Source organism: Anopheles stephensi, chromosome 3 (assembly GCF_013141755.1).
Source record: "Anopheles stephensi strain Indian chromosome 3, UCI_ANSTEP_V1.0, whole genome shotgun sequence".
In the NCBI taxonomy this organism is placed as follows: Eukaryota; Metazoa; Arthropoda; class Insecta; order Diptera; family Culicidae; genus Anopheles; species Anopheles stephensi.
The window spans coordinates 63,781,168-63,798,635 of NC_050203.1; the positions used below are offsets into that span (position 1 = coordinate 63,781,168).

The 17,468-nt window shown below is 43.8% G+C and overlaps 2 protein-coding genes across 11 annotated transcripts in view; both read left to right on the top strand.

Annotated features, from left to right (window-relative positions):
- The window catches only part of LOC118511590 (flocculation protein FLO11), a 60,017-nt gene extending 46,251 nt beyond the window's left edge, over positions 1-13,766 (top strand). For 8 of the 10 annotated variants that reach the window (XM_036054841.1, XM_036054843.1, XM_036054846.1 and 5 more), the window contains 3 exons: positions 5,696-7,756; positions 10,276-10,437; positions 10,524-13,766. In XM_036054841.1, coding sequence (XP_035910734.1) covers positions 5,696-7,756; positions 10,276-10,437; positions 10,524-10,604 — 2,304 coding nt within the window. In that variant the 3' untranslated portion in view covers positions 10,605-13,766. Of the gene's footprint in view, positions 1-4,836; positions 5,239-5,695; positions 7,757-10,275; positions 10,438-10,523 lie in introns of those variants that run through there. The other 2 variants (XM_036054850.1, XM_036054847.1) reach the window with 2 other exon arrangements.
- Positions 13,767-14,194: 428 nt separating this feature from the next.
- LOC118511591 lies at positions 14,195-15,129 on the top strand. Its single transcript, XM_036054851.1, has 2 exons — positions 14,195-14,340; positions 14,414-15,129. Exons 1-2 carry the CDS (start codon positions 14,293-14,295, stop codon positions 14,909-14,911), a joined length of 546 nt encoding a protein of 181 aa, XP_035910744.1. The 5' UTR covers positions 14,195-14,292; the 3' UTR covers positions 14,912-15,129.
- Positions 15,130-17,468: the final 2,339 nt, after the last annotated feature.

Below are 17,468 nucleotides of genomic sequence, written 5' to 3' on the forward strand. Positions count from 1 at the left end.
GGAATCTTTTAAAAAATCGGAGCGAATCCTAAAATCCGGGAAATCCTGTAACAATCATTTAGTCAGACGTGTCCTATTATGGCCACTCGTCCGATAGCTCTGTTTTAAATGCACGTTGTTCTAGTGTCATAATTATATTATACTTCCATGCACCTTATCTGCCTACATCTTTATTCTTTGCATTTTTGGTTTAAAGTTAAATTTAACCCCATTGCATGTTAAAAAACACACAGTAAGTCCTTGCATACACGAGAAAGGGTTTGAATAGAGGGTTCGCTTTTTTTTCGCAGGTATATAAGTTTTGCAAATCTAATTTTGATCCTTGAAATTTAAATGCAAAGGGTGCATTAAATGCCTTTTATGTATGGGTCCTGCATTTCAAGGTTGTATTAGTATTTGTATTTCGTAGTGATGATGAATCTGTACCCTGGGCGTTTTGCTCCTCGTGCGACAGAAGAGGGTTTCTGTCGTTGGATACACGCGTAGGATAAATTTTAAAAGGGGTTATAGTTAGACTTGATTGTGTCCGAAGTAAACGGAACAAGAATGGCGAACAGTACTTCAGACGAATCAGTAGGGTATTATATTAATCAAGCACTTGGCATGTGTAAACCTACGAAGGGGACGCAAGTTATGTGCTGCTGTATGCTTGAGTAAACAGTCGATTCAATAGCAGCATATTGTGTTCCCGAGAGTGTTTCCGATATGGGCCGATAATATATATGTATGTATGCACCACTCCCGAACACCGTGCAAATGGGTAACATAATCCATACTGTTGTTGTGTCTCGGTGGTGGTGCTGCTGAGTAAACAGGATAACGACAGAACAAAAAAAGGATCGATAAAAATTGAAACAAAAAATATAACGAAATAAAATTAGTTTTTCAAAGGCGTTTTGTTGGAGATGGTGGTGGCGCCGATGTTGCCATTTTGAATACTGTTTTCATGATGAAATGACGTACATTTCTATTTCCCCTTCGCATCTGTTTGTAATGAGGTCTTTTTTGAATGCATTTAGCAAGGAAGGAAGGAAGGATGGTCTGGCCGACGATTGTAATATATTTTTCTTGTGCTGACGCATATTTATTCGTCGCCTAATTTAAGCAACAGCGCGCTACTACGGATGGCGTTTCTTTCGGCTTGTATCGGTCCCGGAACAAAATAAACAAAATCTGGCCAAATTCCGCGTTTTTTTTTTGTTGTGTGGCACACTACGCTTTGTTTATTTAAACAACAAAACTCCATTGCAATTTTGCCAGCGTCATCATATGCCGGGTTTGTCCTTGTTCTCCATTATTAGAACACCGAACGCGTGGAAAGAAATTTTGGAAAAAAATTGCTTATAAAATACAATGAAATCACTGGAGTAGTAAACAATCCGTATTATAAATTGTTACAATTTACTATAAAATTGTTTAAAATGTGTCACATTCATCCCTTACATGAGTCGATTAGTATTTACTCATTAGAACCCATTTAAATCACAGCCAGGAAGTCGACGCTGCTAAAGGTTACCGTATATTTCAAACCTTTTTTTCTTCTTCTTATGCACCGTTTTGCTATTGTTGCAGCGCGCCGATCTGCCCAAAATTAGCAACATTTCTTGCTGCTTGTCGATGAGGAAGTCTCGCTGAAACCCACCTCTCTTACCTTTTAGGCAATCGGTTCGTTACGCTAGTTGGAGCACCGTAGGAGTGAATACGTATCTGATGAAGATAGTGCGAAAGAAACGTTATAGCTGATCCAGTTCAGGTTTAATATACCTGGTCTAGAAAGATTGGGACAAAAATAGACAGTTACGAGCAAAAGATGCGTGCTCCAAAGCTCCAAGATTTTATGGATATTGCAGATCCAGCCATCCAGTCTTGTTAACATGTACGGCCGAATTATCGAATATAAGCTGCATAGGGTAATCCCTGTAATTGTGTGTACAGGGTTGATTATATGTGGAAGATGGAAACAGAAATATTGGCAGCTACAGATAATACCTAAACAAGTAACCTAACATGTGTCTGGGAGAGAGAGAGATTTCGTCTTATTGGTGCAGCCCAGCGATATTCATCACCATTTGCTTCCCATCCAGCCAACTATATCAAATTCCTAAGAAAAAAGTTGTGGACGATGTGGATGGGGGGGGGGGGGGGGGGGGGGGTTGGAGTAAATTGCATTCGTTTCTCTTGTCGTCCTCGTCTTCGTACTGTTTGTAGCCGAGCGTAGGCATCCGTTTTGGCACATGCATGCCACACATCTCTCCAACGCAGATGGTATTCTTACCGACCACCGTGTCCACAGTGTACGCATTGGAAGGTATCCACGATCGACAATGCAACGTAATAGGCTCTACTACGCCTGATTGATTTTAGCCAGGGTTCATCTACGGCAAAAGAGGCTCTTGTTTAATGCGTTGTTGGTCTGTTGCACTGCTTCATTTCGGAAGCCATAAACCATTCTCCCCCGATATCACCATTTTCCGGCGAGCTGCGATATTGCATCGTCGTTGCGCGTGGAATGACGGCAATGGTGGGTTACGACGGGTATCTCTTTACCTGCCTTCTTTATATTGCTGCACTTCTTCAAACGTGTCTTGGCAGAGCTGTGTGTGTTTGTGTGAAGGTTATTCAAACCAATGTAGTTTCTTTGTTGGGGACATATAACTAATATGATGTTGGAGGTTTTTGTTTTTCGTATAACAAAAAACGTAATTTAAGATCGATCTTAGGACATACGTTTCACCAGGATCTCCCACGTGCTTTACCAGGGAGCGACTCAACCATTATTCCAATACTCGTTCCCAACGTTCAGTGAGTGAAGGGAGCGATGTTTAATTGAAAATGAGAAGCATGTTAAATATGGCCGTTGTGTTACTGCGCAGGAACCGGTAGTCCTCGGTGGTGTTCTATGCTGTGCGCGAGTTTGTAGAGAGTGCCTGATTTATTGTTGATTTTTTGCATCCACTTTATTTCCCTCGGAGCTAGCTTATGCTTCGTTAGGTTAGGTCGTGTTCCTGATTTTCGCCTCAGCTACCCCACGCCTGGTGGGCGATATGCATTTCCTTCGAATGAATCCACAAGCAAGGAAATAGCAGAGGTGCTGCTCTGGATAGCATTTTCCACTGCAAACCGTTGCCATAGTGGATGACTTTAACGTTTTGCTATTATTTCACCATTCATTATGTCTCGCCCCGTTGTGTTGTGTGGGATGTGCGCGCTGCTTTTACTTAGAAACCATCTCATTAACTATGTTGGTAAAGTGATTGGACAGTTTACGGGAATTCGTAAATGAAGTTCACTGGACAGTTTCGTTTACTTTCCCGGTGTTATATGGCGTCTTCTTTTCCCTTCTGTTCCATGTAATGTTATTGGTTGTATGACGATGCAGCCTCCGGACGGCAATTAAAATAAGCTATTATATATAACTGGATGTATAAAACATTGCTCGATTTTTATATTCAAGGAAAGAAGCTATGCTCCTTTGTTACTACTTCCCTTGCGGCCCTGCTCGTCCGTTAGCCATGATTGTTGTGACGTTCGGTTGGAGTTCCTAAAATTTGTTGGTAGTTGCTAAGGCCAATTTAAAGTGTCTTGGATAGAACCTCATACGGCCATTTGGTTACAGACATTTGGCGAGTTTTGTTTGTTTTAGATGGATGCTCTGACTCCTGGAAGGGAAGCCTTGATGTTTCTCACCCGTTTCTACCGCGATTCAACGGTCATAGCTACTCCGAATCACTCGATACGCTGTAATATTTTGTCTTTACAAGAAGTTCGTAATAAAACAGACGGCGGGGACCGTACGAATGGATCTCTAGAAAATCGCTAAAGTCTATCTATTTTTTAAATGCACATGCGAATCAACCATCATGTGACTAATGCAGAGCTAAGAACGCGGTGGCAAGTTTGTCAACAGAATGTTAATACCTGCCTTCTTGAACCCACAATAAATAAAGGATTTTCCGCAAGTTTTTCGCTCGCCAACCGGGTGCATGCCACGGTACGATCATCCCACACACGCAATACTATTCATCCGGATCGGTTGTGCCAACATTGGGCCAACTTTTGCCACAAACACTCTCTGCTGCTGCTGCTGCTCCATCCACTGAAACCTGCGCAAACTGAATGAGTTGAATATCATCCAACCCTTCGAGCACTGCACCCAGAGCCGTTGACTCGCTGTCCGCCCCTCTGGCATGGTATCCGCCCGGATGCTGCAAAGAACCATTGACGTCCACTTGAACCAGGGTTCTCATGTGCGCCGGGAAAACGGGAAGCCCGGTGGTGGTGGACGTACGATGCTTTCCTCAATGCAATTCCGTAAAAAAAATTTTCTGCTGCCTCTCGATGGCGGCGGGCTGTGTAGTGGTGTGTCACTTTTACTATTTTCGCTCCCTTCTCAAAACGCTTCGCCTATCTGTGTCCGCTGCCATCCTTTCGGAATGTGCATGGATGTGCGTACCCGTGGAGGTGTTTTGCTAATGTGTGTGGGTTTTCAAAATCGTTGTCGTAGGATCATTAGCTCTCTGGGCGCATACGGGAGGAAGGTGGGTGGCTGGGCGCATACGGGAGATGGATCACCGCCATCCGTCCATCGTTCGTTCTCGCCAACCGGCCGGGGAGGGGACATGAGACATAGTAGGCCGAACAGCCGACTGCGCACTGCGGTATGTGGTATTTCCTAGGTCAGCTTTCGGTGTGCGAAGAAAAAGAGGAACAGCAGCGAGGTGAATGCGAAAGAAATACGGACGTCTTGTGTGTATGCGTCGCCGCATGTGTCGCCGAAGACCGTCGAGGAGAGGCGCGCACATTGGGGGATATATAAATTAAATTGTATTGCGTTGCGATGGTTCAGTTTTAGTCAAAGCTTCTGCCGGAAAGGAACGACCGGTCATCGGTGCGGGATAGATATTCAAATAGTGCAGTGTCGCAGCCATATATAGCTAAACAGCCGTTGCTTAAGACCTCTAGTCTTCTAGTTGAGAAGGAGCCCCTTTAGTGAAAGCTTAGGATCGGCACAAGAACACAGAGACACTTTGGATTTGGAAGTGTCATCGCGGAACTATTTAAAGAAAAAAAAAGTGCCCAATCAAAAAGTGGTCCCGTGTTTCCATCGAACGTTGGTTCAGTTTTCTTTGTGTTTGCAAAGAAAACTGTGAAAATCTCAGCAAAATTTTACCAGCAATTATAGTGATCGTTTTAGTTGTTTGTCTACTGATCTTATACTTCAAGATGGGTGGTGTTAAGGTGAATGGCCAGCTTTGTGTAGTGTTACGCATTGAAACCGTAGGATGAGTTTAAATGTGGTTTAAAAATATTGTAAGGAAAAAATGAAGAGGATGAATGAGTAGAGTTCCAAACATTTCTGGATTCGGTGCAGGATGAAGTGAATCTTGGAAAGCCTAAAACGTTGAATTTCTTTGTACTTTGTTTAGAAACTGGTCTAGAAAGTTTCGCAGAAATTAGTTCTTGCTAAAAAAAAATCTATTCTGTGCTAAATAATACAGTCTAGAATTATACATCCTACAAAGTTCTATAAGTAAATTTTGATTCAAATTCTTGTGATCTGGAATCGTGTGAAGTGAATTTGGGGATTAGTTCGATTATTTATATAAGTTTAAGATTTCATTTTTGTGCGTGTGCTTCTCTTATACTAATTCTTACTCTCTCTCTCTCTCCCTTTACCACGATTCTTTCACCTCAGCCCACTGAGGACACTGTCGCCGCTACTGCTGCCGTAGCTCAAGAAGCCGCTTCCGCCACGGTTGAAGCCGGCACGAGTGAAACGAAAGTGGAACCCGCTGTAGCCGCTGCCCCCGAAGTTTCGACTACCACCGCCGCTGTAGCTGCACCTGCTGTTGAAGCTGTTGCCGCTGCTGCTCCGACTCCGGCTGCTGATGTAACTACCACCACCGCGCCCGCCGTTGATACCACCAAAGTAGAGGAACCGGCGATTGAGGCGGTGGCTGTGGCAGCTCAGGAAACTGTTGCTGCTCCTGTTCCGGCACCGGTGGAAGAAGCTCCGGTGGAGCCGAAAGAGGCGGCTGCACCCGCCGTGGTAGAAGAACCGACCGTCCCGAAGGCACAGGAAGAGAAACCGGAACCGGAAACCACTACCGCTGCCCCGGTTGAGGAGAAGGTAGTTGAACCGGCTGTCGTTGAGGTAAACAATTCTACTCCTAGTACTACTACTACCACTACCAGTAGTTCTGCTGTTGAGGTAGACATCAAACCCGAAACGTCAGTAGAGAACGAAGTTGCTGCTACGACTACTTCTACCACTCCCTCCAATACTACCAATCTCGAAAATAGTACCACTACTACTACTACCACTACTACTACCCCCATCACCACCACCACCACCAACTTGACCGATAATGTTGTTAGCGAGTCGGAAAAGATTGTAGATGGTGGTGAAGGTACGCCTCCACCTCCGCTACCCTCCATTCCTCCACCCTCTCAGGTGATGGTGTTCGTTGAGGCTTCGCTGTCGCAAGTTGCAAATGAGCCGGAGGAGAGTGTTCCATCGGTCGGTACGGTTCCGTCCGAGGGATTGCCATCGGTCGAGGCACCCGTCGTTGCCCCTGTTGAGGAAGGTTCGGTTGAAGTAGTTGCCCAGTCTGTTGAGGGTCAGGGTGCAACCGTTGAGGGGGATGTCAGTCCACTCGAAGCGCCAGCTTCCACCACCGTTGATGAAGCTAAGAAGGCGGAACCTGCTGTTGTCGCGGTACTGCCATCGGAAACGGTTTCCGACGAGCAACCGGCACCCGTTGTTGTTGAAGAATCAATTGTTGCGGCAAAGGTTGCAGAGGTAGCAGCAGCACCAGCAGCACCAGTAGAAACTGCAAACGAATCGGAACAACCAGTGGTAACGGAAGAAATCAAGGAGACGGCTTCAAAGGCTGTGGGTGAAATTCTCGAACAGGCTGTTGATAAGATTGAGAGTGGCGAGATCCCAACGGCTGCTAGTGGTGCTGCACCGGCGGTAGAGCAGGAAGAAGTGGTACAGACCGCCGTTCCGGAACTCGCCGCTGCTGCCCCGCCGTCGTTGCCCGAGGTCGATGAAATCAGTAACAACATTGATGATCTGCCACCGCCTCCACCTCCGCCGGCCGTTGATGATGAGGAGACCGTTCCCGATTCTCTGCCATCGCCGCTGCCAACGATTGCTGCCGCTGCCCCGGCCGCGGAGCACGGTACGGATGAGCTGAAGCAACAGGACACCAGCGTGCTCTCGGTGGACATCTCCTCTCCGCTGCCACAAAACAGTCTCGAATCGCTTCCGTCGCCACCGACCCTGTCCCAGAGTGATGTCAGCTTGCCACCACCACCACCAGAGTCGCCCGCGGAGGTAGCCGCCGCTGTTTCCGAGCAGCAGGAGGCGACGCCTCTACCACCTGCACCATCATCCACGGGTGACGATCCTATCAGCTCTTCCATCCCATCCTCCCTTCCAGAAGCAGAAGTAGAAGTAGCTAAGCAACAGATTGATTCGCCCACGGCGGTGGACTCCGGGGCGGTGGCGGCGGTGGAAGAAGCGTCGGTGGCAAAGGTCGAGGAAACTGAGAAGCCTGTCACCAGCACCACGGCCGAGGATGCTAGTAGTAGCGAAGAGAGGAAGGTGGCAGCCGCCGATACTGAACAGCAGCTGGCGGCAGCATCGCCCACCAAGGCAGCAGCGCCAGAGACAGAAACAACCGGCGAGACCGAAGCGTCCCCGGTGGCCGCCGTACCGGCAGAAGTAGAGGAAACGGTCGCGCAAAAGGTGAATAATCTTTCACACTCACTCTTCTTCTCTCTGTTAGCGAATCCACAACACTACTACTACAACTACAGCAACAGCCCATCTTACCATCCCACTCCCATGCCTAGGAACGAGAAGCAAACGTGAAGCAACGTGCTTTTTGTTGCCGAATTGTTTGTTTGTTTGTTTGTTTAGATTGCTTTGTTTGATTGTTTGTTTGTTTGTTTGTTTGTTTGTTTGTTTGTCTGTTTGTTTGTCTGTTCTTTTTTTTCCTTCTTTTGTCTATTACAAACACACACACATTCGACATACACACGAACACACGTATTCACACACACATACATACATACATACAAATCGTAAAACCACTGACACGTGTGATGAGAGCAGAATGCTTACAAGTTTAGTAATTTGCGATCGATGATCGATGAGGATGGTCCAACGGAAAAGGGGCAAAAGGTCGCCGCCACTACTTCTACTACTACCACTACCACAACCATCCAAGTGCGGTTAATGTTTAACTTTGTTTCTGTTCTTGTTTTCGTTGGCGCCATCTTTTCGATATCTGTTTGTTTTTCCTGTTTTCTGTTGCTGTCCCTCTCCTCTAGTTCTGCTACATGATTTCGATTTTGATTTTTTTCATGAAGTTATTTTGGTTTCGTTAAAACATTATGTTGCTGCTGCTTTAATATTCGTTTGACGACGTTTATGTTTTTTTTTCTTTCATTCGTTTGCCTATTTTACTGGAGCACATCCGGTCGTGTTGTGCATTAATTACTTCCTTCGTGTTTTGTTGAGTGTTTTACTTTGCTAATTTTAATCATTACCTCTAACAGTTTTGCTACGAATAATAGTTTGCTGTTTCGTTTAACAAACATATTAATATTTATTTACTCTGGTGATGGGTGTTTGAAATTATTGGCAGTGGGATTTAGATAAGAAATAGGTGAATAAGTTACATCCATTGTTTTGTTCTGTTACATTAGAGATAGCTACCGATTGGTTTAAGCAAATATTTAATTTATTTATCATGATTCACGTACGTATAAATTGAGCTACAAATTCATCTTTGTAGATATGGAAAATACTTCTTTCAGTTCAACATGGTGCAACATTGAATTCGTAATAGAATTGAATTGATTGCAAATGCTAAATTATAATAGTTTTAATCGAAAATGTTTGCTGAGATCGGTTAGCTTGTGCACTATTTAGTAAGTTCTTTTTTAGTCTGTTACGCACACTTCCTCACTTTCTCTCTCTCTCTTCGACTAGTTCCGTTCCTGATTCTCTTGATCCGTCTAGCACGTTAGAACCGATTGTTGAATTGTTCCTGTTTTTATGTTAAAATTTCACTCTCTGTTCGGAATCGGGTTTTCGCGCTGGGGTGGGTTACGTTTACTTTGGAGTTGTTCGTCACATTCTGCGTTGTAATTGAAAAGGCCCAAAAAAAGGCAGCTGAGGAGAAAGGGTTAACTGGTGGCATGTATGAAATGTATAAACGAAACACCACAACCACAAGCACACACTGCATCTTCATCTATCGAGATTGAAAAGAGATTATGAACTCACTCTTTTCATTGAGTCGAATCAGGGTGAAAGGAGCGACTAGATGGAGAGTTGAACCTTTGATCGGCTCTTTTGAGATTCATAAGCAAATTATACAGTTTAGTGAGCTTTCAAATACTCCTTCGCGGTTCAAATCAATCATTCTCTGAGCTGATAAAAAGCTCTGGTCGATGTTCTAATAGCGTGTCCTGGCATGTGTCTGTAACACATTACCTTAGCTGCTTTCGTTGTGTACCTCATTCTGTTGAACGGTGTTGCAAGCATGCAAGCATTAAACCACATATGTTGTATTTGTCTCTCATCGGTTCTCGAAGACTGTGATGGTAGTTAAATCATCTATTGCGATCATCTTTTACTGCCTATGCGCATTACAAGTGACGAAGATGTATTTTTTGTTGTTGTATGCATTTCATCGTTTCATCTTCACTATAAATGCATCATCTGTTAAAGTTTACTTGCATACTGTGTCATCTTCCGTTTGAATTGTCGTCTTCCATGCTCTCTCTACGGCTTCTCTCCTATGCATACGACACATCATACGACAGTGTGAACAAATGGAGTCCACTAGAGCGTTTACTAATCTCCTAGAGTTACAGTGTATGGTTTTTTGGTATTTGTGTGTGTGTGTGTGCGCTTCCAATTATATTTTACCATTTTGTAAAATCAAGCCTCCTTCACATGGTTATGTGTCTCCTCGCGGTGGTTTCACCCAATGTACCCAATACTTGTATATATTTGTTAATATTTACACATATTTTCTCTCTCTCTCTCTCTTTCTCTTTCTCTCTTCCTTTTCCCACCTAATTCTATTGCTATCCATCTCCTATCATCACTTTCACTGTCGCCATTTCCACATTTTCCGCTGCCTCCCGTCTTCGCTTTCGCACATGGCGTGTCGCGTCGTCACCCCCTCTTTCATCCCTTTATGCGCCGCGCGTTCCCGTTCTTCGGCCGTCGTGTGCCACCGCCCGCAGCAGAATGGAACCTCGGACCACGGAACCAGCAATGGAACGACTGAGAACGGCAAAACTGAAAACGGCACGACCGAAAATGGCACAGTCGAAAACGGTCAGAACGGTGTCCACGATACATCTGCCACCGAAAGTCTGAATGGCGAGGCTGAGCACAAAAAGGAGGTAATAATGACGAATTGTTTTTAAAGGCTCTTGCACACTAATTGCATAACTTAATGTGTGTGTTTTCTGTTTCCCTGTTTTCCCAGGAGAAAATTCCAGAAAAGGCAGCTCAGCTTCAGCAACCTCCACCACCACCGGCGGCAGCTCCAGAGGTAACGGCAGAGTAAAAGCAAGTTGGCTGAACAAAACAAACAGCTGCTATTGATTATTAATTAATTATAATTCTTATTATTAATAATAATAATTATACAAAAAAAAACACACACACACACACACACACGAACAGCATCATACACACTCTTATGGAAATAAATAAATGGGGTAAAAAATATAAGTTACACGACACCCGAAAGAGAGAGAGAGATTGAAAACGAGAACTATATGAAAACGTGGTAAAGTGTGGTAAAGAAAGACCGTGAAATTTGGAACGTTTTATGATTCGAAAAACAAAAAAAAAGGGAAAACAGCAACGAAATGTGAACCTCTGGCAGCGGGAGTGAGAGAGAGAGAGAGAAGGCACAGGATAATTGTATTGTTCATAAGAAGAAGAAAACGAAAAGAAAAATCAAACATACACACTACGAAACTGGCGCTTTCTCGCACACAAACACACGCAACCACCAAGATTTGATTACATTAAAATTTAGTTTTAAAGTGATGAACGATTTTTAAAAATACACTTTTTTTGATAACGATGTTAATAACGGTCCCCAGCAGCAGCCCCAGCAGCAGCTATCGGCTCAACAACAGGCCAGCGGGGAATGTAACGAAGATATAAAGTTATGTTTGTTATTAGTGGCGATGAAGATTGGAACAGTGAAATCTCTCGGAATCTTTCGCGTGTGTCCGTCTATCTACGAATATCCTTAAACTTATAGGTTGTTTAGGAAGCAAGCAGGAAACACAAACAAAAAAACGAGAAACATTTTGAAATAAACGAACACATTCTTATACTGTAGAACTCGCGTGTCCTCTTCAAATGCCAGTATGTAAATGTTGGTCTGAAACTGAACAGAAAGGCGGAACACGCTCGGAACCCAGGAGCAAATGAAATCCTTATTCTTTTGCGTCTTTTCCACTTATTGTTTGTCATTTTCTTCAATTGGTTTGGTGTTTAGTTGTGACGTCTACGCTACGGTATGCCTACGTAAAAAAAACGGCCGAGTGGTATCCTATCCCTTTTGCTACGATTTTTTTTCTCCTTTTAATTACTATAAATCACAAAAGAACCAATAAACATTTTCAAACAAACTTGACTTGCGATTTTGCAGACAACCGATTACGGCGGGATGTGGCAAGTTATGCTGCACTTTTTTTGCTTTTAGTTTGCTTTTAAGCGGTGTATGATTTGTTTTTCATTTGAAAATAGAGCACATAATCTGCAGATTGTTCCATTGCTCTACTGTGTCAAAAGAGTTCCTTTGGCCGATGATGCGGGTGGAATTAAATGCAAGGTCCGCTAGGTGAATTGTATCGCATGGAGCGGAAGGTTTTTAATGAGACCCAACATGAAAAGCATGAAAATCGAATTAAAGAAGGGAAAAAGAAAAAGAAAATTCAAATTCAAAGATCGAACAACATCACACACACTTTGAGAGTTTGTGTGTGTGTGTATGTGCGTGTGTGTGTAAAACAAATGTCTGTGACGTCCAGCTAGAGCGGGGGGCGACGGTTGCTGCGCAAAGTAAAATTGCTGATTTATGAATCGTAGTAGCCCGTAGAAGACGTATGTAGAACATGGGTCACATTAGTAAGAAACTAGCTCCAATGCTACTGAGATTGGTCGTTAGGCGATACGATGTTTTTAAAACGAATAAAAAAAACACAAAACAAGACAAAAACATAGGGGAGGCGGGGGGAAGAGGATTCTACTGTGCGAGAATTGAACGACTAAAATTATTTGTATTTTTATTTTATAGTTTTAAAACAAACTAGTAGGATAAAAAGAGGAAGAAGACGAAGCTTAGAAAGGGAATTGTGTGAAGGAATAAGGAGCAACCTATAGAAGCATTGCGCAAAATAAGTTTGAACAGGATAGAAGGCCCCGAGCCATGCAGGTGTGTGTTGGTTGGAAAAGGAACAATTTTCGAACAATTTTACTACACTTGCAAACAGTCTCTACTAAGGGAATTGGGCGCGGGTTGGGTTGGCCCACTATTTCATGCGCCATTTTTGCGCTAGCGCCATCATCCAGGACACGTGGTCAGTTGCGCAAAATAAGTAATAGAGAGATATGGAGCGTTGTGTTCCGTCTAGCGCGTGCAACACACAGGACCCGGAACACAAAACTACCTAGAGTGAAAGCAACATTCGCGAACCGATAACCAAGTACACCGACTATTTGCAAAAAAAGACTGCCTCAACGAAATACTGATCACAAATCTCGAACCAAAATGACCATCAACGTTTTTTTGGGGTGGGGAGCGAGGGAACGGACTTGTCGTCTTTTTTGAAGTCCCATCAATCACTCATCAATCAAACGCGCACTAGGTTGTACTCGGGTGGCGCGTGGCGCCCACTCATGTCCAACGAAGGTCTAGAGATTTTTGGGAATAGGAATATTTTGTATCCCGCCCGCGGGGGTAGGGTTGATGCCAGCTGGCCACCTGTTGTTCCAGCAGGCTACCTCCCAACGGGAGAGCACCTACACTCCTCGCGGTGGGTTTGGTGGGATAATTTTGATACAAAACAAGCGTCAGCCGTATACACTTACAGCGTGGAGATGGTATTGCATGCTCCTCCGCATTCTTATTACAAAACCTTTAAAAAAATGGCAGAAATAGCGTATAGTGTGAACACCGACAACGACTTCCGGTTATTTGCCAACGGAGTAGCGAAAAATAGTAGTCAAAGCGTGGAACCGCCGTTTTGCTATGGATTTCAAATCTTAACACGAATATATATATACACAAAATACGTACAGTCAATTTAGAACGAATCGCGAACGAAACGTCGATAATACCACCAGGTCACAATAGTAGAAAGCGATGATGATGATGATGATGATGGGGGAGGCGACACAAAATCAACGATATTTTTGAACCAGCTTTTAACTTTTTCTCTTCGCTTATTATCTTCCTTTATTCACTACACTAGTAAAGCGTGACGCTAGAAATGGTTATAGAGCGATACACATTCCTTTCGCGTGTTGAAATGAATAGAGAAAAAGAAAGGAGCCACCTTCAGATTTTACCTTCTAACGAACGTGCACACACATCACAGCGGAAGCGGAGCGTTATTTCTTTTTTGGCGTCGAAAAAGAATTTAATTTTCTCGCCAGAGCAGCGATTAGGAGGATAAGCAGTTGTGTGAAGCGCAGAACAAAATTACAAACAAAAAAATCTTATCTTATTGTTAATAGGCGCGTGGGCTCCATATAAAAAATGGACAACAAATAGTTTAAAACTATGTTCTTCTTCGCATAGGCACTGCACAACCAGCAGACAAACAATCTCATCGGCGTACAGCTTTAGAACGAACGAATTGGTCTCCCCAACCATTATGAAGAGATTTAATTTTTGTGACGCGCATACTAATGGATCAATCTTCAAATTGAAATCAAAATAAACCAATAAAGATAATGTATTAGAGAGAACGAACGGAACTGTGTCCTTAATATTGTTTTTCTCTTTGCGAAATGAAAGAAATTTTTGGTTAAACCGGTAAACGAGTAGCAACGGTCAAATTGAATGAGCAGTGGAAGTTTTCAACATCACCGTGTAAACCTGCACCGAACCAGCCATAAACTGTCAAACAATTTCAAAGAGCAATCAGCAACCTCTGAACCAAAACAAACCGCAGCGCCGGAACACGAATACCGCCCTCGGAAGTAATCGCGATAAAAGAAGCTACAAGATGCACGATATTATCATCAAAACCTCATCGGAGCAAGATTTCACGGAGGTAATTTGCCTAGAGAAGTGAGTGACCCATCCCATGAGCCAACGTCTCACGTCAAATCCCTTCTCATTTGTAGGTTATTTTCCTGCTGATCGATTACATTGTCGAGCTGCTGCCACGATCTCAGCGGTCCCGTGAACGGTTAGCCAACCTGCTCGGCCAATCCTCTACCAGCGATGAGCTAAAGCACACGCTAAAACTGTTTGAAAACCTTGTCCGTAAGTACTGTCTCGGTGAGGTTGACGAGATGCGCTTCCGGTCCCACCTGAGCCAGCTCCCACCGAACCGGGCAGACCGTGTGTTGGAGATAGTGAATCTTCGCCGGCCGGAAATAGCGCAACGATTGATCGATGAGGTTAATCGGCGCGAGGGTGGCGTTCCGTTGGTGGAATCTTTCGATTGGAACGTAAGCTGGATTATGGGAAGCAGCAGCCTGGCATCGATGCGCAAACAACTGTGCACGGTGACGCTCGCCTGCCGGGACAGTGATTCGAAGTCGCGAGCGATCAACTTCGAGATGGGTCGCGATCAGGTGGAGGAAGTGATACGACAGCTGGAAACGGTTGTAGGATGATAGGTGAGTCGTAAGTATAGAACGCAAGAGATTTATCATTTAATTCAATCATTTAATTTTTATATTTAACTGCGAGTCCGGTGAAAATTAATATAAATTTAAATATTTAGCCACGGTCATAGATTCCTTCGCCGGGAGGAATGTGTGTAAATGGCAGACTTTGCAATAGATTACCATTATATCATGTACCTATTAGTAAATCAATTTATTGTATTATAGTTGAAATGTTTTTCCTCGTCGTGTAGAGAAATATTGAGAAACAGAGCCGTTTCGTAGGCTCCTGGCGCCCTTGCAAATATCCCAGCCGGCATAAAATTGGCTCCATATTTCATTAGTCCGCTCTATAGCACTTTTAAGTGTGTAAGTAACCATTTGCAAACAAATAATGGCCTTTGCATGTGAAGGACAATTCTTCATTCATCTCGACGAAGCCCTCCTGAGAGCGCTTTTAGTACGCTCTTTGAATGATAATCTTGTATCACTGTGATCCTTGAGGACGATGAATTGTGAATGATGTACTGCCTGGCACTCCACTAATAAGAGGCTATGTCCGGAGCAAGACAAAAATATGACTTGCTTTCTAAGATCCATCATTTGTACCTACACTGCACCAATACTCCTTTTCACAAGATTTTTCGGTTGGGCAATTCGGAAAACCCAAGCCGTAGTATCCGTGTTCTTCCATGATTTGTTCAGCAAGCCCTTTCTTCGTCTGTTCGCAAGTACGCATCCTGCACCTAAAAGCTTAGCTTAAGTACCCAATATCCCTGTCTTTCTTACGGACACTTCGACTCTATCAGTCCATCTCAATTTAGGCCTTCTGGGTCCATGTGCACAATCTAACACGACTTTATGAACTGAGTCATCGAGTGTCATTCTAATGACATTCACACAATTGTGAGATTATCATGTATCATACAGTTGGTGGTAAGAATAAGCGTGCTGGTGGTCTGCTGATGACTATCCGTTTCGGAATCCTTTCTAAAAATTTCTGAATATCTCCTGTACGACTGGGACAGGTCGATCTCGTCATGATGCGGAGAAAATCTTGAAGAACAGTGTTCAATACTGAAATACCCTTGCATTTGAAGGACTTTCTTTCTTATCGCTCTACTTGCAACCTGGGTGTATGATACAAAAATTCCAACATCCACCAGTTATTAATTCACTATCCCATGCTTCAGTAAAACACCTCCAGTTTTTTTCTAGTACGGCTACTATTCCTTACCTTTTGGTTGTTGAACGTGAATTCATCAAAATAATAGATCAAATTATATTAGAAAATATAATATATTAGACTGGAAACTTACAAGATACTTATTCTGATTAGGGCAGCAGGTTCCTTTAGAGCTGAAATCATTTCGGGGATCTGCTATCTCTTTGTGTTTTAGGTAGTTTTCAGTATGTATGTCTTTACTTACTTACTTATCAGGCGCTACAACCGCTTTGCGGTCTTGGCCTGCTGTAACAATCCTCGATACCGCTCACGGTATTGGTGTAGAGGTCGACATTGTAGCGGGTCCTCCATTGTCCTTCCACACATACGGGGCCAAAAATCCTTCTGAGCATCTTCCTCTCGAACGCGACTAAGTGGGCTTCGTCAGGTTTGGACAGCGTCCATGTCTCAGAGGCGTTTGTGAGTACTGGGACTATAAATGTTCTGTACAGTCCCTGCTTCGTCCGTTTTGTCGGGTTTTTAGAGTGGAGAAGTTTCCTCAGGCTCTGTAGTACGACCGGTTGGCAGCCAGCACCCTTGCGCGTAACTCAACATCAATGTTGTTGTCCGAGCTGACTTTTGACCCCAGATAGGTGAAGCTTTGGACGACTTCGAAGGTACTGTCACTTATCTGTGTCACCTATCTCCAACCCGAGGTTCTGTGCTGCACACTCGATCCTTTGGTAAGCTTCTGCCTACATAGGAGAACCTCAAACCAATGATGTCTATGGCATCAGCGTATGCCAGGATCTGGATTGACTTATAAAAGATGGTCCCCGAAGATTCCACCTCCGAGTCGCGGATGGCTCTCTCTAGCGCCAGGTTGAAAAGGAGACAGGCAAGCCCATCTCCCTGGCGCAAGCCCTTGGTGGTAGAAAAGGGCCCAGAGAGTTTTCCATCCACCTTCACCTGGCATGTGATGTTGGTCATTGTCATTCCTACAAACCTAGTAAGCTTGGCCGGGATTCCAAAAGAGCTCATTGCGTCGTACAATTTTACACTGGCTATGCTTTCATATGCGGCTTTAAAATCAATGAAGAGTTGGTAGGAGTGGAGCTGCTGCTCCGCCATCTTCTCCAAGAAGGCCAAGAACGCAAAGCGGTTGTAGTGCCTGATAAGTGTAAGTAAGTAAGCAAGCTATCTCTTTGTGAAGCTTTCTTTCTGGATCATATTTTGAGCCCGATGATTCTTTCGAGAATTTTTAACCAATATTTTAGATTTTTTGTATATTAAAAACTTTTTTCCATTTCAACCAAAAAGCAAACACCTGTTTCGAATGAGTTTATTGACACACAAACCTACTTCAATGGCGACGTAGTGCCGTATCCTTCCTTTGTCTGA